The sequence below is a fragment of the Chanodichthys erythropterus genome, chromosome 11, assembly GCF_024489055.1.
Source record: "Chanodichthys erythropterus isolate Z2021 chromosome 11, ASM2448905v1, whole genome shotgun sequence".
Taxonomy (NCBI): domain Eukaryota; kingdom Metazoa; phylum Chordata; class Actinopteri; order Cypriniformes; family Xenocyprididae; genus Chanodichthys; species Chanodichthys erythropterus.
In genome coordinates this window covers 40,947,273-40,969,748 of record NC_090231.1, presented here as the reverse complement: position 1 = coordinate 40,969,748, position 22,476 = coordinate 40,947,273, and the positions used below count along the sequence as shown (strand labels likewise).

General features: G+C 36.0%; 2 protein-coding genes across 6 annotated transcripts in view; both read right to left on the bottom strand.

Moving 5' to 3' along the window:
- Positions 1-389: 389 nt before the first annotated feature.
- klc2 (kinesin light chain 2) lies at positions 390-13,976 on the bottom strand. Of its 4 annotated transcripts, none has more exons than XM_067399829.1 (15): positions 13,629-13,976; positions 11,366-11,615; positions 9,902-10,205; positions 9,598-9,814; positions 8,164-8,353; positions 7,886-8,059; positions 7,163-7,262; positions 6,617-6,666; positions 5,818-5,885; positions 5,254-5,362; positions 4,230-4,379; positions 3,485-3,609; positions 3,318-3,375; positions 1,399-1,473; positions 390-621 (listed from the first exon to the last, which is right to left on the bottom strand). In XM_067399829.1, exons 2-15 carry the CDS (start codon positions 11,591-11,593, stop codon positions 400-402), a joined length of 2,070 nt encoding a protein of 689 aa, XP_067255930.1. In that variant the 5' UTR covers positions 11,594-11,615; positions 13,629-13,976; the 3' UTR covers positions 390-399. The 4 variants fall into 4 exon arrangements, 3 of the variants coding, with proteins under 3 accessions (XP_067255930.1, XP_067255931.1, XP_067255932.1); XM_067399830.1 differs by having other exon boundaries at positions 4,230-4,358; XR_010896358.1 differs by having other exon boundaries at positions 548-621; positions 1,399-2,733.
- A 1,945-nt stretch (positions 13,977-15,921) lies between these two features.
- LOC137029968 (phosphofurin acidic cluster sorting protein 1) overlaps positions 15,922-22,476 on the bottom strand; it is a 59,336-nt gene continuing 52,781 nt past the window's right edge. For both annotated transcript variants that reach the window (XM_067399827.1, XM_067399828.1), the window contains exons 23-24: positions 21,231-21,350; positions 15,922-21,136 (exon numbers count right to left, since the gene is read on the bottom strand). In XM_067399827.1, the coding sequence (XP_067255928.1) occupies positions 21,018-21,136; positions 21,231-21,350 (239 nt within the window). In that variant the 3' untranslated portion in view covers positions 15,922-21,017. The remainder of the gene's footprint in view (positions 21,137-21,230; positions 21,351-22,476) is intronic.

Genomic DNA, 22,476 nt, shown 5'->3' with positions numbered 1-22,476 from the left:
TGTGGCAGGGCTGGGGTCAAGACCCCTTTAGTCTACAAAGGGACTAATTTCAGTTTAATGCTGTCCAAATGTGCATTAAATCACTGTCTTGTGCTACACAGAGATCCCATGTCAAACTCTGATAGGTATATATCATAATTTCTCCAGTCAGGTAATCTAACACTCTGAGCTGGAGAACACTAATAATATTACTCTCAAACTTACATTTACTGCTCCAATAGTGACTGTAACTAAATGACAGACCTTTAACAATAAACATTTAAAGCTTACCAAGCGTAGGCTGAAGGTCTGTGCTGAGTTTCATCGTAGACATGAGTTTCTGGTTAGGGATATGCTTTAACTGTCAAGCCAGCATAATAAAGACACACACAAACATTAATTTGGTTTGAAAAGCAGAGTTTATTTCGAACCTTTTATTAAAACATACATGAGGTTGGCCCCTTCACAAGTGAAATGCATCTCTGAGGAAGGATGTTGGGCGGCACGGCTACATTCTACAGACAGAGCTGGTAGACGTTTCCCTTCACAGTTGATCTGGGTACAACAGGTTTCTACAACCCTACGATTTCTGATTAAGACAGGGGGCGCTGTTCTGAGATCAGTGCAGAAGGTCAACTGTAACTGCAGCACAATATAACCAGTGAGGCGTACATTACATGTGGTGAGAGAAAGGCATCACAAATCATCAGTAGTCATGACAAACAGGACAGTCAAAAGTGGGTTCACATTCATATGTGGTGTAAACACGGCATTATTAGAAACGTGTGTTTTTGTAGTTGTGAGTCAAAAATTGAGTATTTTACAATCAATAGTGACATTCATAATCTTTATCTTCAATTCCTTCATACCAACATTCATTACTGATAATTTTCATCACTTTATTTTTTCTCTTCACTCAAGCACTTTCTAGAACCCTTATTTTGTTCATTCTAACAAAACGCAAAAATTAAAATGAACCCATTGGTAACTTCTTGCAATACATTCTGATCGAGTAAATCTCACAAAACTAATCAAGAACAAGTCTGTCATATTTCACCAAAAAACAAGAAAAAAATTGAATGAAATTTGAGAATTATATAGAATTAATAAGATTTTAAGGTTTTAATTTTTTAAGGACCATTATGATATGATCAAGGGCAACGAAACATATTACAACACAATGTGAAATAACTGCTATATATCAGTGGTGAATTATTTATTAATTATGGTAGTATTTGTTGTACTGCCTTTAATTTATGCATATATAATGCATATATAGTAATGGAATTTTTGGGGGGGGGGGGGGTGCTGTGATGAAAATAATGTGACAATGCAAAGGCGATGGTCCATTTTCTTTATACAAAATATAATTGCATACACTTTTAGGTGAAATATGAGACATGTATTCATGAGATTTACCTGTTTGTATGGCTGGATCCAAAAGCTAGTGTCATCTGTGCACTCAGAGATGAAACTGAGATCATCATCATTGCTCTGACGAACAGAGGAAAAATCACTCAAATAAACCCAATATCAAACACACAAATCCTGCACATCTTAATGATAAAAAAGGTAACAGATTCACATAAAGGTGAAAACATTTACATACGCTAAGACATTTGTTGTTCCTGTTAGGATATTTAATAATTAATCAACATGAAATGGACAAAAGATAAAACAAAAACAGGAGGAATTGTCTGTTTTAGACACACACTATGATTCATATGGTGTTCTGGCGGCTAGAAGATCGTGTAAAAGGAAAAACATGTCACATTATAGACTGATGGAAATTTCCAGTTATATATGGTTGGCGTTTTCCACCACATTATTCTATATTTTTACAGCTATGACAGACAGAGCTGGGGTTCTAGCAGTCAGATAAAACAAATGAGTGTTTGAATTATGAATCTAGAGTTGCAGAATTGCCCCAAACCCCTAATAAATAAGAGCCTTCAGTTCGTAAAGCAGAATCCTTCACTGTACCGTTCAACACGTTTTCCAGTCGCTCCAGGACAAAAATCCACCTACAGTGTAAACAAAATCCTTGTGCGCTAATTTTGCAAAACAAAAAAACTTAAATAATTTAAATCATTATATACATAAAACTCGGAAGGCAAAAGTGAGGTTGTACCAGTCAGTGCTCATCCGTCTCTGACCTCTAGGTTCATATTTTTCGTAAGTGCATTCGCAATGTAGTTTTCGCACCATTTCAACTCGGTGAGGTCGTTTTGTAGAAGGAGTTAGCATATATGACCTTTCTGTTTTTTTAAATGGCAAACCCATAGCGCAATCCCAGTGAAAATATATGTTTTGTACAGACAGTATTACTTTATTGTTGTATTCTAAACTACTCAATTTTGATGCCATGCTATGACGTAATTTTACCACTGAATGTCTCTAGAGCAGATCGTCTGCCTGTGGTTTAGTAGGTGATAGCGTGCTACATTGCGTTTTATCTTTTACATTTGCGTTTGTTGAGTGTGGCTAATGGCAAAGCAGATGGACGTTGCCCAGATTATGCAAGCGATGTGAAACTAAAAGACATTTTTGCTTTTAAGACCTTTTTCTTAGGAAAACGTTTTGAATAAGGAACATTTAATGATATTTTCGATTCAAGTAGGTAGCAAACAGCCTCTCCGTTTGGCCTTTTCCATGTCTAGACACTGTTTTCTAACTGATCAGAGAGCTGCGTCTGGTCAGGTCCACGTTACTAGCGCTCAGTCCCCTGGATTCTGACAGGCCGCTGTTAGATTCCTGAAGACACACACACATTTGGTATCATGTAACTTAATACAGTGGGAAAACATCAATTTTAAACATCGATTAAAAGTGCAGTAAGCAATTTCTGAGAAATGTAGAAAGTGTTCCGGACCACACTTGTAACTAATCAGCAGTAGGGGGCGTGTCCACCCATGATGGGGGGGGGGGGGGGGGGCATAATGAGTGAGCCAATCGGTAGTAGGGGGCGTGTCCACCCAGATTCTACAGGTAAGATTTTTGAAAGAGGTCTCTTATGCTCACCAAGAAGCATAAGAAAGAAATATTACTACAACTACAAAATAACTCTTCTATGTGAATATATTTTAAAATGTCTTGTGACCAAAGCTGAATTTTCAGCATCATTATTCCAGTCTTCAGTGTCACATGATCCTTCAGAAATCATTCCAATATGCTGATTTGCTTCTCAATAAACATTTCTGATTATTATCAACGTTGAAATTAAATATAAAAGGTCTTTACTGTTACTTTTGATCAATTTTATGTATCTTTGCGAAATAAAAGTATTAATTTCTTTAAAAAAAAAAAAGGAAGTAGTGTATGCACACATGAAAACACACCTGTGAGGTTTCTTCTGCACTCTTGTTGAGGAAATTTAAGGAGCTAGCCCTCTTCATCCTTTTGAACCAAACAAAAACACCAGTTACAGGACCATATCAGAGCAGTTTGTGTGGTTGTCAGGCGTTATGGAGAAGATCATCCCTGATGTGTTGCAGTTTAATCTCACCCGGGGTTGCGTGGCTCCTGTGGGCCGCTGCCCTGCAGTTTCTTCACCAGCATCTCGCTGCTGCGGCGCAGGGCTTCACGAATCTTCCCGAATGAGCCGCTCCTGCGCAGGGCGCCGTTGCCATCCTGTGCCCAGAAAATATGATAATCTTCAAGCTAATATATATGTATATTATATATATAGCTGGGTAGTAACTGATTACATGTAATATGGATTACATAATCAGATTCCAAAAATGAAGTACTTGTAATTAGATTATATAACATTGAGGTTGAACCACTGTCACCTTGACAATTTTAACAATGTCTTTACTACTTCTTTGGACCTTGAATGTGGTAATTTCATTGCTTTGTATGGGAGATAAAAAAAATGTGTTAATTTGTGTTTTGAAGATGAACAAAGGTCTTACGGGTTTGAAACAACATGAGGGTCAGTACTTAATGACAGAAATTTCATTTTTGGGTGAACTAACCCTTTAAATTGCATCTTTAAAAGCTTTTCATTATCATTAAACTTAATAGCTTTTCATTAATAATAATAACTATTATTCATAATTGAGCACCAATAATAAATGATAAGAACTGAGCATCAAATCAGCATATTAGAATGATTTCTGAAGGATCATGTGACACTGAATACTGGAGTAATGATGCTGAAAATTCAGCTTTGCATCGCAGGAATAACTTACATTTTAAAATGTATTACAATATAAAAAAAAACATAAGGTCAAACAAGCTCCACTGACCCCGCTCCACTCAGCTTCATCACCATCACAGTCTCCTCGGGGGCCTCCGGGGCCGTTTACTCCATCCCGGTTCTGACGTCTGTCCCCTCCAGCACAGCCTCCGTCCTTCAGCAGCTCCACCACTTTACTCTGATTAATCGCATCAATGCCCTGCCAGACACAGAGCGAGATGATTTCATTAGCTTTTGCACCGTTCTTGTGATATTTCTATTGTTGACAGCAGGGTTATTAGAGTTCAGTGAAACTTAAACTAAAACTAAAACCATAAAAAAAAAAAGAATAAAATTGCATAGAATAAAATAAATGTTAAATGTTACTAAAATAATATAATAAAATATATATACATATAAAAAACAAACATTTTATTTCAGCTTGTTTTTATATAAAAAAAAAAAAACTTAAGAAAATAGTGTCTCAATGACGCTAAAATAACAGTCAATTAAAATATATAATTAATTTTGGTTTAAAAAAAGAAAGGTAAAAGAAACAGTACAGAAAAATGTGATTCTAAAAGATTTTTTTTTTTTATTATTTAAATTTTATTAAATAGGGACAATTGACAGTCAATGACAGACCCAGAATTAGCTACAGAGATAAATTTCATCTGCAGTACCTGGGCAGGAGAAAATGACATGCTAAAACATTATTTATTTATTTATGATTTAATGCCATATCAGCAGCAAAGGCTATATTAATGGCAATCAGCAGTATCACTTCAATACATTGTTTACAATAATTTAACAACTTTCCTAAAACATTAATCAACAATAACATATTATAATATTCCACACCTAACAACTGAATATGCATTCAAGATAATATTATACAAATACTAAAATACATACAAAGAAGATACACTATAAGTATTACATCTATAGTAAACATGTAAGAAAACGAAATTAATCATGGAGGTATTCTTAACAACTCTTATAAACCTCCTCTTCATGTATGAGTCATTTGCACAGGAAGTTGACTACACAAGTAAAGCATCAGGTAGGAAATCCGTGTGTGTGTGCGTTTGTACCTGTTTGCGGTTCTTGGTCGCACACTCCTCCAGTGTTTCAGCGGCCTCCAGTTTACCCTGCCTGCGGTACAGAGCACCCAGACTCTTCAGCGTGGTGTTCACAGTTGGGCTGCATGAGAGAAGCATCCACACACATTCAACAGAAGAATCACTCCAAAACTACAGCTGCATCCGAAATCACACACTCTCAATGTAGGTACTTATTTTGAATCAGTACTTGCTTTGTGAATGCTAAAAAAGTATGTTTATATAGTATGAATGAGTGTAGTATGAATGTAATCTACATCCGCCATGTTGTTATTATCGTGTGACCTACCAGTATGGGTTATGTCGCTTCACCTCCATTCACAAATCCTCTCCCGTGGCCTTATGCGATAATAAACTGTGCATTGAATGCGCTCTTCAGAATCTTATATTGTTTTATGAATACTATTAATTCTGACATACTAATCTTTTCACATACTTTTTTGACTATTATTCAGTAAGGAAATATTCAATTTCAGATGCAGCCATTGCTTCCACATTTTGATACCCATAATCCTCTGAGGGCACCTGCTCACTCACCTGTCCACTTTGCAGGCTTTGTACCAGCTGCCGTACTCTCCGTAATGACCGGATTCCTTCCTCTTTCCCTGAAATGAGCATCAGACAGGAATGAATTCATATTAACCACACAGATTATGATATAATTAAATGAGAGCATTTAAAAAATATATCAGAATTGGTATAAACTATATGAATAGAGGAGGACCAGGCTGAACTATTATATATCTATATATACAAATAGTTATTTTTTGTTTAATGCTGTAAAAAAGAAAAAGTTATATTGATTAAATTTTATTAATATAAATAAGTTTACTAATATAGATAAATAAAATTAATATATTTAAGTAGATACAGACATAAATATAAATAAAACGTAACAAAATAATAATAACTAATAATAATAATAATAATTTTTTACACTTTTTTCAGTCTCTTCTGCTCACCAAGTCTGCATTTGATCAAAAATACAGTAAAATTGTGAAATATTATTACAATTAAAAATAAGTTTTCTATTGTAATATGTTGACTTAAAATGTAATTTATTCCTGTAATCAGATCTGAATTTTCAGCATCATTACTCCAGTCTTCAGTCACATGATCCTTCAGAAATTATTCTAATATGCTGATTTGTATCCTCAAGAAACATTTCTGATTATGTTGTAAACAGTTGTGCTGCTTCATATTTTTGTAGAAACTTGTCTTTTTTTTTTAAATAGAAATCTTTTGTAACATTATAAATGCCTTTACTGTCACTTTTGATCAATCCTTGCTGAATAAAAGTATTAATTTTCTTATATGTAAATAAAGCCTGTAATACCTTGCTCTCCTCTCGTTCCTCTGCATGCATCCAGATTGGCTTGTTATCATCTGAGGGGAAAAAAATATTCTCATTATAAGCAATAAAGCAAAAGTTGGCTTTTTTTTTAAGATTAATTCAGTAGTTTCTGCTTTTGAGCGTTTCTAGCATTTTAAATTTTAGCATCATACTGAGTGGCTAGTCTTTTGTTTACTATAATTAGCTTGTTGAAGCCTTTAGGAAAAGCAGGTGGATGTTTGATCATAATCCTGTAAGTGTCTGATTGGCTTAAAGGGCTGCGATGTCACAACAGATGGCCACAGTGAACAAGATTAGACAAAACCTCTGAAAGATCAAACATCTCATTTCATCCTGAGGAACAGATGATGAAGATTAAAAAAAAAAAAAAAAACTTGTCCATTCTTAGAAAAAACACACTTCCATAAAAAGGTTTATGTAATTCACATAAAATAAGAATATATGCATGAATGAATGATTTCCATGCATGCATAATTAAAGCAACATTGGACTCATATTCCTGAAATGCGTTTTATGATAAGTACATACTGTTGACCGATCCGAACTCTTTCTCATGCGCGCGGGTCAGAATTTCCTTGTAAAGCGTCTCTGCGTCTTTGAATTTGCCCTGTTTCAGGTAACACGTGGCCTGTGGAGGAAAGAAGATCACGATCGATGAGCTTCAGACAGAATAATGCTCTCGGGTTTTCAGATCCACAGCCAAACGTTCACGTTTTGCATCAAAATTCACCCAGATGGCTTGTTCTTTGTGGACTGCGTCTGCATTTTCTCCACACAAAAGATGATAATGATCTTTATTGACCTTGAATATGTACTTTCTAGAATAGGAGCACATGATATTAGCAATATAAATAGGAAGTTCAGATTTATTCTGCTTGCTCTCAACATCAAAAAACTCTTTTTTTCGTTCATATATTGTGCCGAGAGGATTTTCTCTTCTTGTGTAAGTTCAGGACAGTATGAAATATATATTCAATATTATTTTGTTGGTAATAATTCATCATGATTATATTAATGTGCTTTTATTTGGCCTTTAAAACGACAGTAGACGTGTCAACTCATTGAGATTAATTTCTGTGAATCAGTTCAAACAGTCCATTTCAATTAAATTCTTCATCTGCAATATCACAAAAAAAATTCTTCTATTCAGAACAAATATATGAATTATAACAACACATTGAATATCAAAAAAAAAAAGAAGAAAAAAAAAAAAAGGACATTTCAACATAATATTTTGCTATCTCGCCTCACCAGGTTGTTTTTGGTCTTGGCCACATTGGGGTCGTCAGTGCCCAGTTTGTTCTCATAGATCTCGAGCGCCCTGCGGTAATAATACTCCACTTCCTCATACTTGCCCTGATTCTGACACAACAGTGCCAGATTATTGAGCTGCTTCGCCACGTCAGGGTGGAATTTACCTAGTACCTGCAAACACACACACACACGTTTGCATATATATGTAAATAAAGCAATACTGGCTTATAGAGCATCATGATAAATGAAAATTAAATTTTTAATTTAAAAACCACCTTCTCCCGGATCTCCAGAGCTCTCTTGCAGAGCGGCTCGGCCTCCTTGTGTTTCCCGCGCTTGCCGTACAGCACGGCGAGGTTGTTGAGCGTGGCGGCCACGGCGGGGTGATCTTTACCCAAAGTTTTCTCTCTGATGGCCAGAGCGTCGTTCAGCAGGTGAGCCGCCTCTTTATACTTATTCTGATCCCTGGAAGAACACATGGGAAATCAGAAGGAATGTTGAAAGATACAATACAACTTACTGAAATGTATCATTTAAAAAAAAACAAAAAAAAAAACACATCCATCCATCATAACCGTAATCCACACGGCTCCAGGAGGTTAATAAGGCCTTATGAAGCGAAGAGATGGGTGTGGCGACCAGGGCGGGCGAGAGCTGTGAGGGAACGGCGCGAGGCCGGTGACGCAAGTGATAACAAGCATCACCTGGGAGGCGCACCGGCCTTGAGTCTCTCAAGGAGGAGCTCCGGGAGCATAAAAGGAGGAGCGACAACCGTGGAGGACGAGAGAGGACCAGGCCTGGACTTTATGTTATGGTTTTGTTATGTTTGTGTGGCCGGCAGACGTCCGCGAGGGTCTGCCGGCATTACTTTCGTTTTGTTCTTTGTTTATTTTTGAATTAAAGTTACGTTGAATGTTCGCCGGTTCCCGCCTCCTTCTTCCCATTTACGAACTGTTACAATGGGATTTTGTAAGAAAAATATCCATATTTATAACTTTATAAACTAGAATCACTGGCTTCCGTACGCGAGTCAATTCCGGTGGAAGAGTGAACTTTGACCTGACACGATAGAGCAAAACAAACCTCCGATCACGAATTAAGTCTAAAACAAGAATTTTTAAAAGGAGATTGAGTTTGTCGCCCAGCCCTATTTGTTTGAACTGCGAGAGGCCTTTACTCTCACCTAAGCTTACACTAAATCCTAATCCTACTAACCCCACGTCATACGCCGGAACTCGACTCTCATGAACGTGTGGACTGACGATACCAGAAACTAGTGATTATAGTCTATAAAGTTATAAATATGGATATTTTTTATTTAAAAACCCATCGCTTCAGAAGGCATTTATTAACCCCCTGGAGCCGTATGAATTACTTTTATGATGGATGGATGTGCTTTTTTGGTCTTCAAAATATTGGTTATTACAATTTACTCCCATTATAAAGCTTGGAAGAGCAAGAATATTGTTTGATACAACTCCAATTGTGTTTGACTGAAAGAAGATATACACCTAGGATGGCTTGAGGGTGAGTAAATTATGGGATCATATTTGGGTGAACTATCCCTTTAAGTAAACTGGTAAAATTTTGAATCCTAAAAGTAAGACTGATTACTCTTTGACTAACTGCTAGTTGGTCAGATTAGTTTTTAAGACACAGTCACAGGCTTTGTTTATGCAACTGGTCACAGTTTTGGAGCTCTCTCTGACCTGTACACCAGGGCGAGGATGTTGAGCATGGTGGCCACATCCGGGTGGTCGTGTCCGGAGGTTTTCTCCAGGTCCTCCAGGGCCTGTTTGCAGAGCGGCACGGCCACCTCGTAGCGGCCCTGAGAGGCGTACTGGATCACCAGATTGTGGAGGGTTCGGAGGCGGGCCGGGATCTCGTATCCTCCCTGCTGTGCCGCCACTTCACCACTGGGCTGAGCTGGAGAGACAGCGTAAAAATGAAAGGTTAAGGTCAGGTGTCAGGTTAGTCACACACCCATCTCGATAAAGCATCTTTCTCTCTCACCTGGTCCCTGGTCGTCATCGTTTGGAAAGAGATCATCCAGATTGTCCTTCTCCTTCTCTCCGGCCTTCTCCTCCGAGGGCGAGGTGTCCTCGTCCAGCTTACGGATCTGGTTCATGAACTCCAGGTGTTTCTTCTCCTCCTCCAGCTGTGCAACGCTCTGCTCGCTCTTCTGCAGCTTGTGTTGAGTGCTGGCCAGCTCGTCCCGCAGCCACTGGTTCTCCTGGCAGAGCCGGCGCACCTGAGCACGCAACTTCTGCTTCTCTGACTCCACGGCGCTCAGGTGACCCGATAGAGCGATGATCACCTGACACAAGACAGAGAACATTTGTGTTTTTCTGATTTAGGTTTAAAGGGAGATATAACAAACTTCATAACATGCACAACTGACTTGAGATTTGAGATAAAAAATTAATACTTTTATTCAGCAAGGATGCATTAAATTAATAATCAAAAGTGACAATAATGACATATATATACTATTACAAAAGATTTTGTAGATTTCATATAAATACTGTTCTTTTAAACTTTCTATACATCAAAAAATCCTGAAAAAAATATATAATTATTTCCACAAAAATATGAAGCATTGATAATAATAATCAGAAATGTTTCTTGAGCAGCAAATAGAATGATTTCTGAAGGATCATGTGACACTGAAGACTAGAATAATGATACTGAAAATTCAGCTTTGATCACAGGAATAAATTGCATCTTATAATAAATTCACATAAAAAGTCATTTTAAATTGTAATCATTTCACATTATTACTGTTTTACTGTATTTTTCATCAAATAAATTAAGCCTTGGTGAGCAGAAGAGACTTTAAAAATGAACTTAAATTATATTATAAAAATCTTACAAACTTAAACTTATGAATGTTAGTATATGATAAAACTTTAAATATTGTATCTGTATAATATCTAGCTATTACTGTCAACTTTCTTAGCAAAAAAAAAGGTTTTTCCCCCTTTGCAAACAAAAAAAAAACAACTTAACATTTGATGAAAAAGTTCAATTTATATATGTCTGGAAAATTCATAATTTAAAAAAAAAAAAAAAAAAAAAAAAAAAACTTAAAATACATATTAAATAAACATAAAAAATAAAAATTTAAAACAAAAATACCATGTATTATAAATACCATGTAATATAAATTATGCAATTATTTTTCTGAAAACATTTATAATTTACATTTATCTTTTTTTTTAAATCATTTTTCTTGGTGGGCAAAAAATAAAAAAATAAATCTTTACAGTTGAGCCCTGAATGTGATTTCTGTAATTTTTAAATTAAAAACAAGAGCTTTACATTTTCTGCAGTAAATGCTCTGCTAAGATGTGTAAGGTGGTTGCCACTTATAAAAGTACTAACCTGGTTCAAATTACTGCAAACTCTACAAACAGTTTAGGATATTTTTGTCTTTCCTAGTTCAAACAGTGTCACAGACTTGTGTTATTAAGGTACCTGCGCCTCTCCCAGTCCCAACTCGATGTCCTCCAGGCTCTTACGGAGCAGGGTGGATTTCTCCTGGGCGCCGGGAGGCTGAGCGCAGTCCAGTATGGAGTTGAGGAGCTGTGCGTGTTCCCCGCGCAGCGTCTCCAAACCCTGCATCACCGCTTTAGTGTTCAACACGATCTCATCCTGCGTGAGCCGCTCCAGGGCCTCTTCTCGAGGGTACACCATCGTGGACATCACCCGCGGGACACGCCGCTCGCTGATGGGGATGAGACGAAGACAGAACGGATGAATTTGGTGATTACACACATCAAACAAACAATCTAATATAACACAGGCTCTAAAATGCGCAAAATGACTCTAATCCTATAATGAACTCCATTAGAGCCTGAAGAGCAGGATCATCACAGCATTGCATTACAACACCTCACACCCAAAAACAGCCAATCTGACAACACAGACCACAAGTGCTGACAAAAGAGACCTGCTGCCAAAAAACATCTGTGCTCACGTCGATAACCATAAATTCACAGTCATCAGTGTGATTCAGCTCCAAACAACAGGAAACTGAGCCACCTAAGGAGCTTCATCAAGGTTTACTAATGCAGGAAATAATATACCATTATATACATTGTTGTACAGTCCAGACAGAGTTGATTACATGATATTAATTTCAACTATTATACAAACAAAACAGATCTGGAAAAAAGTTGGTAATTCATGAAGAGGTGTAAAGATATAATTGAAATGATTCAAACTTTTAGAGTCGATTCCCAACTCCTCAGAATCAAAGAACTGATTCTTTTTGCGATCGACTCCCTTCAGTTACTGAATCTGACTTGCTAACTTATCTGATTTGCTAACTGACACACACACATTTTCACTTAGGGGTTTGCTCACTTTTGTGGCCAGCGGTTTAGACATTAATGGCTGTGTGTCGAGTTATTTTGAGTGGACAGCAAATTTACGCTGTTATACAAGCTGTACACACACTTCTGTGAAATACTGTGTGTGTGTATTTTTATTTATATATATATATATATATATATATATATATATATATATATATATATATATATATATATATATATATATATATATATATACACACTTTATATATGACAATATTTTCTAAATATTATATAGTATATTATGTATTATATTTATTATCATTTTATAGCAGTTATTAATACCATTATTATTTGAATAATAATATTTATAAATGTAAATATTAAATTATATTTATGTATTTTAGTAGTAATAATATTATTATTATTATTATTATTATTAATTATATATTCTATATATATATACACACACACACATATACATACATATATATGCATGCGAACTGTCTATATTAAAGTTGTTCCATCTAGAAAGTTCGCATCTATTGCAGTACTAGGACGTTCTTTTCCGCCGATTTCACCTGCATTTCCACCTGCGTCCAGCAGAGGCGCCATTCCCCATTCAACACGCCTATTGACTGCAATGCAGCAACACAGCGGAGAGTCCCATTTTAAACCACGAGATGTTCAGCTTATAAACACATCTGATCAGATCACAAACCTCATCCTGAAGCCCATGAGCCTTTATTCCAGCTTTCACAATGACTGACAGCTGCCTGGAATAATCATTTGAAACCTGGAAAAATCCATCAAGGTGACCCGCAGGACAACACCACATCTCTGCCTGCTTGCACAATGTGCGCTTACTCTCTCCCAGACAATTACAACACCTTCAGATCTGATCCTGCACTGCGAGCAAAAAACAGGCCCTGCTTTGAAAGCATGTCAATATGAAACAAACAAACCTACAAAATTGTTATAAGCTTTGCAAATCACCACAAAACATCAGCAAACACTTATTTTCATCATGCAAACTGCCTCACATCCTCCATTTTGTATTCTCTTATACAAATAACTAATTTGAGAATGAATCAGGCACATTTGATTCATAACCCCAGAAATATTCATTGCACCATCACTATCTGGAAGATGAGGACAAAGTCAACAAATGCATCATAAATCCATCATGCATCCTCTGGATTGCTCTAGGCATTGTCTAAACAAATTATAATGTAACGTTAATATTTATTTATACAAACATAAACAGCTTTTGCACTATTCACATATGAGCTATTGTTTTTAGCAGATCAGGCTAAACTTCCCCATTCAAACGGAGAGCAGTTTAGCATCCTATTGTATGTTAATTGCAAGAATGTCAGATCAAAAACTGAAACAAATCATTTGTTTAAAAATAAGAAACTTACCTTTTAAAATCCGCTTTTTGGGTTGTTTTTTTTTTTTTTTTTAATTGATCTGAATTCGAGCGTGAAGAGTGACTGTTAATGTGATGTTATGGATTGAGACGCGTCCAAAATTCCAGACTCGCACCAATAAAATGATTTCAGCCGTGAATCAGATGAATCCCCGGCGAAAGATGCGCGTCCGATGCGCTATTGTCTATGACGCGCTTAGCAAAACAAACGCCCGTGCGCGCGACGACCCGCTTTCGCTTCGTCCATCCTTCTCGTCACTTTCAGCTCGACAGTTGGAGGATCTTTGTGCTGAAGTGAGAGAGGATGACCACAGCAAGCTGAAAATGGCTGATGTGTGTGTTTGTGTTCCCAGAATCCAAAGCCCCTGCGCGCTGACATCACTACACCCGCCCTCCCTAAACCGGGCGTGGACAGCGCTGTGTGCGCGCGCGTTGGAAGGCCGCGCGACTGAATATCAATATTCATAAATGGGCCAAATAACGTTTTTTTCCACCTCTAAAATATGCAGACAAGAATTTTGAACTTGGCTTTATCCAATGTTTACATTTATTTCCTGGAAATGTATGCAAATGAGTGCATTTTAAGTAGATCTTATATACAAGCTTAATACAAAACAATCATCTTAATGTACTGATTAAACAACTTGTGATATCTATTTGTTAAACATTTCACTCTATTCACCCATAGCTGTTTGCTTTAAAGGGTTAGTTCACCCAAAAATGAAATTTATTTACTCGCCCTCATGTCTTTCCACACCCGTAAGACCTTCGTTCACCTGCGGAACACAAATTAAGATATTTTTGATGAAATCTGAGAGTTTCTGAACCACACAGGCAGCAACGTCATTGCACCTTTTGAGGACCAGAAAGGTATTAAAGACATCTTTAAATTAGTCCATGTGACTACAGTGGTTCAACTTTAATGTTATGAAGTGACGAGAAACAAAACAATTTGCTCACACTTCAAAAATAACTTTATTTAACAATTTGAACGGTTGTCTTACGCAGTGAACTCAGTGCAGCACTTCAGTTTTTACGTTCAAACGCAGACTCAGTATTGGCCGATGCTGTACACATGAGCAGCACAACACATGTGATGCTGATGCATGAACCAGTGTTATGCCGAATTTCGACCCCTTGCCAGATTATTACCTTTTTTTGCCCCTTCTTTTCTTCCCGTTAAAGAAACACGTATCTATATACAATTTAAACTATGACTCCAAAATAGTTGCCATTTATTGTGTTTTTTTTATCTCACAAAGCTTGTTTGAAGGTTGCTGCAAGTTTTTGTGCGTTTGCTCACTATGCATGCTTAAAACACGGACCGCAAGTGTAACAACATTACAGACAATTTGATTAGTTTGAATTAAAATTCAGTGTGAGTTTTTCCTCTTACTCAACATCTATTTTCTAGAAGGCCTCTAAGCTTTGGTGGACATGCTGACCCTCTAAATTAATAATTTATCAACTTTTCATATCCAATAAGGAATGATCACAGACTTGACAGGACTGTGCAAAAACACATTATCGCTGACTGAAATATTACTGTCTTTCTACAAACCTTAGAACTAGGACGAATTTCGACCCCCTGCCAGATTATTACCTCCCCTAGTGTTGGTAGGTTTAGGAGTAGGTGTGGGGGAGGGGTTAGGATTAGGGGTGGGGTTAAGATTAGGCAATCAGGTAGTGACTTCAACGAGGGGGGTAATAATTTGGCAGGGGGTCGAAATTCGGCACAACAGCCAATAATGAGTCCGCGTTCGAACGTAAACATGGAAGCCTGCACTGCGCTCACTATGTCAACTGTGTATGTATACGTATCAGTTTAAATTGTTCAATAAAGTCATTATTTTTGTTTTGTTTTTCCACACAAAAAGTATTCTCGTCGCTTTTTAACATTAAGGTTGAACCACTGTAGCCACATGGACTATTTTAAAGAGGTCTTTAATACCTTTCTGGACCTTAAAAAGGTGCAATGAAGTTGTGTGGTTCAGAAACCCTCAGATTTCATCAGAATTATATTAATTTGTGCTCCAGGTCTTATGGGTTTGGGACGACATGAGGGTGAGTAATTAATAATAGAAATTTCATTTTTGGGTGAACTAACCCTTTAATATAATGGGACGTCTTCACAAATATTGATACAACATTCTGTGTTAAACTTACCAAGTTTTTCATCCGTCATAGGGAGAGCAACGCAAGTGACAAATAATAGTTGCACTGCATTAATCTGCACTTATTCGGTCCAAAAATTCACAATCAACACAAGGGAATATACAAATCTGGTGTGTTTATTAAATAAAAAAAAGAATACAAGTAACACTTCCACTGTCCATACCACATCTATTGATTGACAACTCAATTATGAAAAAGCAGTACTACAAAACATGTCAAATAAAAAAAATAACACACAATAAAGGAACATGAGTTCATATTACAAGCACTTTGGATATGTACAAGCATTTTTGTCTAAAGGCAAAAAGGCAAAGAGCTGAAGACTGCTAAAAGAGAATAATGCATGTGCAAAAATACGTATCCACAAGCTCGGCTTCAACATCTTCAACGTCTAAACGTTACAGAATTAGTAACTTTACACAGCAGGCCGAATCTGCGGTTTGAATCCAGAGCTTGTGGAATTCAGGCATATTATCTCTTGAACAGATTACACTGATGAAGTGGACGAACACCATTCTGACTGGCCGTTGGGATAATTAGTCGACCAATCAGAACACTCAAATTCACTTCATGTATTCTGTAGAATTTTTACGTGACAAATCAACACAGGTACATACAGAGGTACGAGGACAGGCAAAGACTGGACTCCACACAACACACGGAGAAACAGACAGTCCATGTTTGACTGACGGAAACTAGTAGCTGTTGAAAACTCTCTTTTCATTTTGAAATGAATCAATCGGAAAAATTCAGTACTTGACCATTCCCCATCCCAGACTGCTCCATAAATACTGAAAATCTTTTTCCACACATACAAAAATCACAAACAAAAATAAAATGTAACAGCTGACACACTTTGGCAGTGACACTTTTTTTGCCCCTTCTTTTCTTCCCGTTCAAGAAACACGTATCCATATAAAATTTGAACTTTGACTCCAAAATAGTTGCCATTTATTATGTTTTTTTTTGTTTTTGTTTTTAAATCTCACAAAGCTTGTTTGAAGGTTGCTGCAAGTTTTTGTGCGTTTGCTCATCATGCATGCTTAAAACACGGACGGCAAGTGTAACAACATTACAGACATCATTTGATTAGTTTGAATTAAAATTCAGCGTGAGTTTTTTCTATATACTCAACATCTATAAGGGTATTTTCTAGAAGGCCTCTAAGCTTTGGTGGACATGCTGACCCTCTAAATTAATAATTTATCAACTTTTCATATCCAATAAGGAATGATCACAGACTTGACAGGACTGTGCAAAAACACATTATCGCTGACTGAAATATTACTGTGTCTTTCTACAAACCTTACAACTGGAATTTAGCTCACAAAGATAGAAATAAAATAAAAATGCAATTTAACAAACTATAAAAACTGGTGAAACATTAAAAATGTATCGGCTATTTGCTTTATAACAGATACATTCTTAAAGTGTGGATATTTGTTCAATAGAACGGTATAATAACCAACATTAACAGAAAGAAATGTAGTTTTCAAGGTTTATTCAACGTTCTAGGGCAGAAAAAGTAGAGATGCACTTCATGTACACAAAAGAAATTCACTCACACTTCAAAACTACTGCCAAAAAAAGCAGGATCAAATAAAAATCGAATTGACCCATCTTGACTTTAATACTTTGTTGTTCTTAATACTAGTTCAAATACCTTAAAACTGATACTTTCATCCCAGACAACATGAAAACTTACTCAGATTAGAAAGATCCAGGTCATATATCACCTCAAAAATCAATAGTGCAATTGACTTGAATACAAATATTTGTATTAGAAATCACATTAAAACAAATGCTACCATAATGTATGCAAATAAAACTTTACTGTCACATTACTGTTGTGAAAATTAGACCAATTTTCGTATTTCTTTCTTTTGATTTTGTGGTGAAATATGACTCAGACAAGTTCTTTGACAGGTTTTGCGAGATTCGCCCTTTCAGTCTGAAAGTGAATTAGTAATAATATTAGGAGTTCAACAGATTAATTACGTAACAATCACTGTATATTAATAATTCACCAGCAGTTCAAGCTGCAATGGTAAGAAGTCGGCCTTGTGGAAAGACGCAGAATCTTGTGCCGTGACTGAAGTGAAGGACGTATAGTTAACACCACAGACTAATCATACCAGTGACCACTACTGTCCACAAACAAACACACACTCGCACGAACCAACACGCACAACACACTGGTTTCACTCTAACTGTGGCACAACATCATTTCATAGATAGTTTTTTTGTTGTTTGTTTTGTTATTATTTTAAAACCACATTTCAGTGACATTTTGTTAGTTGCATTACCTACCACTCACAAGAACATCTCACAAATCTTCTAGATAAAATAAAACCACATTACTTTTGTAAAAGCTGCCATTAGCAGTAATTTAACAAGCTCCAGCTAGAAAATAAAGGGATGTTGTAGCTCAAAATTAACTGATCTGAGATCAGTTCTGCTGTTTAGTTCACGGCTGCACTGCGAAAAAAGAAATTTCTTACTTAGTAGTTTTGTCTTTTGTTTTTGTCTTTTCCAGTACAAATAGCTAAACACTTATAAATCAAGATACATTTACTTGAGAAGCAAATTGACTTGAGATCAATCTTGTTTTTGGAAAAATGTATCAAATTAAATGAGTTTACAGGTATGGACAGATATTTTTTTTCTTGTTTTAAGCATAAACTCACTTAATTTTGATCATTTTTATTGGGGAAAACAAGACAATATCTTAAAATCTTGTTTTCAGAAAAAAGTATTAAAATTAAGACACATAATATGGTCTGATATTTTAAGCATAAACTCACTAAATGTAATAATTTTTATTGAAAAACAAGACTTATCTTAAAGTCGTTTTTTATAAATGCATCAAAATGAAAGTTTACAGATATAAACAGATATTTTTGTTTTGTTTTAAGCATTAATTTTTATCATAAAACAAGACTTAAAGGGGTCCTTGATAATAATTTCACTTTTAACTTTAGTTAGTGTGTAATGTTGCCGTTAGAGCATAAACAACATCTGCAATGTTACGTTGTCGTTGTCGTAGTTTTGTAGCCATGCCGTCTTTTTAAGCCGCACTGATTCACAAATGAGGGTTAATTCAACACTGGATTTGCACAAAAGATAAACGTGACACATATGCTAGTCGATGAGTTGAATCAACTCCACAGCAACTACATAAATGTATCCACTAACCATTCTGAAACATCCAGTTTCATTCTAAAAGCTGTAACTTCTTCCTGAGTCTCTCCATCAGTGTCCAAATCCGGTTTGAACAATGTAAGGCTGAACACCGTTACTGACAATCCTCATTTTGGATGCGTGAGATTCTCCAGCTTTGTTGTTGTTGAGCAACCGAAGCGCAAGCTGTTAAAGCCCCGCCCTCTTCTGGAAAGTGGGCTGGGAGCAGCAGCTCAGTTGCATTTAAAGAGACACAAAAATGGCATGTTTTTGCTCACACCCAAATAAGGGCAAATTTGACAAGCTATAATAAATTATCTGTGGGGTATTTTGAGCTGAAACTTCACAGACACATCCTGGGGACACCAGAGACTTATAGTACATCTTGTAAAAGGGACATTATAGGTCTAGTAAATGTAAATATATCTTGATTTAAGAATATTTAGATTTTTGTACTGGAAAAAAAAAACAAATATAATAAGGCAAAAATAATAGGTTAGAAAATTTTTGCAGTGTGTAAAGGTAGTATTCATGAATTATTATTCATATTTTAAGTGGATATTTCATATAAAGGAGCTGATTGCTTCCTGTGCTTTGGATGAAGATATGAAGAAATGAAAGCGAGTTTAAGTGCATAGCATTTGACAACTGACAAAGATGAAACCCTATTAAGTGTACAACTGTAAAAATGCACACAAGAGCCAAAAAAAGCAATAATCCTCCCTTAATTCTGCTAAAAACACCAGCCCTTTAACATCATAACCTGTGGCATTTTAAACCCCTAACCTCATCCAAAATTAACACCAGGACTTGTTATGATTGATATGACAGCGCTCTCTTATAAAACGAGTTTGCTGTGAACACTCCTTCAGTTCCATAATGTTTACATTCTGATTGGCCAGAGATCTTTGGAGATGGTTTATGAAAAGAAATAAAACCTTAAGATGAGCTACATATTTAAGCTAAAAAGGTCACTTTCTGACGCATAAAGCATAATATGTGTAAAAACGAATATAAAACTAAATTGAAATTGTTTATTCTAGTTAATAGAGTGAACTACGATCTGATGTCATCCTTCTGTACACCAAAGAGAACATTAAACGCCGCTGCATTAGCCTTACGGCAGCAGTTAGCAACACGTGCACAAAAGTGCACTATTGAACTAACATTAAAATAAAGTTTGTTAACTTTGCCAGTGCATTATGGGTGATGTAGTATAAGACATGCAGGGTAGAGGTCAATAATGCATTTCCAGATTTTCTCGGCTGGAAGGAAAAAACAAATTACGCAAAGTTGATTTTTAAGAAATCTGTAAAAACTCATCAGCTGGCTGATGGGCACCTTGAAGCTCCGCCTTCAATAAATGGGTGTGGCTTTTAACTCCGCCCTCTTAATAAAGTTGAGTTTTGCGCTTTTTGTAATGTTCATTGGTGCTTTTTTCCCTCAAGTGAGACAAAAACATGTTAAATAATCTTTGTTTACAAAAAACTACCATGGTAACTGTTGTTTTAACCAAATTTCCTAGTTGCTAAACGACTAAGTTGCTGAGTCTCTCATATTAAATTTATTATAATTTAACTTGTGTAACCCTAATTGTAACTTTTATTGGTGAATACAGTTACAATGGTAGATTTTAGCAAGAGTTAAACTGCATTCATTGGTGGTTAAGGGAAGCCAATGATGACAGAGATCAGTGATGTCAAGGGTTGTTTGGTGTGATTTAAGCTGTGTCATGCTGTTCAATAGTCAGGTTGATGGTCAACAGGTGGTGTATCCAAATTTTGTGCTTGGCCCCCATATGTGGCTCTGGGACCTTTTATAAATAAAAGTGACTAGCGCTGATAAAAGTCTATCATACCCGCCAAAACGAGCTTCTTCAACTCCACCTACCAACCCACCCACCAGAGACTGTCACATGAGAGTCCTGTCTCAACTACGATTGGCCAGCATTCTGAGAGAGGCGGGGTCGGTGTGCAATGGGGTGTGGTTGCAGGTTGAAGAGGCGGGGTTAAGTAAGTGGTCCCTCCTAGGAGGCTGGTTTGCTGTAGCCGAACAATCCCACTGGGAGGTACTTGACGTGAGTCGGCCACTGAGCGGCTAACTGGAAGAACTTCACGTCGTTCCACTCTCCTCCATCAATGGTGACTGAGAAAAGAGGAATATAGTTGAAGACTTTGTTTTCTGCGTTGTATTTTGTCATTTAGCGGACAACAAAATGGCTGTAATGAAAGTCTGGTACCTTTCAGGATGGTCTGCTGCTGTTTGGCGGAGCAGATGAGCCGGCTGATGCCCTCGATGACCTGACTCTTAGAGTCCATCTCCCTCTCTTTAGGTTTCTTTCCCAGGAAAATAGTGGGAACTGAAAAAAAGAGAGAGAGAGAGAGAGAGAGAGTAAGACATTATAGGGAGTGACACAGATTTTTCTTTTAATATTTTATCTAATTTACACTACCGTTCAAATATTTGGGGTCAGCACTATTTTTTCCCCCGAAAGGATTTAATACTTTTATTTAGCAAATTGACCAAAAATAACAGTAAAAACATTTATAATGTAATAAAAGATTTCTATCTCAAATAAATGCTGTTTGTTTTTTTTACTTTCTATTCAAAAAATCCTGAAAAATGGTTTTCTCAGGAATATGAAGCAGCACAACTGTTTTCAACATTGATAATCAGAAATGTTTCTTGAGCATAAAATCATCATATTAGAATGATTTCTGAAGGATCACATGACACTGAAGATTGGCATAATGATACTGAAAATTCAGCTTTGATCACAGGAATAAATTACATTTTACAATATATTAAAATAGAAAACAGTTAATTTAAATTGTAATAATATTTCACAATATTACTGAATTTTTGATCAAATAAATGGTGAGAATAAGATGAGAAGTATTAAGTAGAAGTGTAAGTAGTGTACATATATACATTTTATTTTTTATTAATAAATAAAAAACTAAATAAAATAACAAAATGATATAATTTATACACTCATACACATTTATATGTAATAATTTTTAAATTTCATAGTGATTTTTTTTTTTTTTTTTAAATGTACTTATTTTGTTTTTGCTTTATCCCCCTTGTAATTTAGTTGTTTGAATAATTTTTGGTTTGACACAAAAATAATTAGACACTAGATATAATTTTTTATATATTATTACTAGTGGGTGCAGGACACTATAGTTCATTTATGTACGTGAGGATAGCAAAATAAAGTAAACTGTGACATATTATACCCCATAATTCTTCATACAGTGGACTACCAGTAAAACTGATAAAAATTTGGGACCAAAACTTATTCAGACACTTTGACCTGACCATGTTTTGCTTAAGTGTTATCTGACATAATTAAGATAATTTTTTTTCTGACACAGTTTAACTCTTGAGATCTTTTCATATTTTGTTACCATTTTTTTAAACTATAGTGAATAAATTGAATTAATGAATGAAATGTTCAAGGTTTCACTGTAATATATATA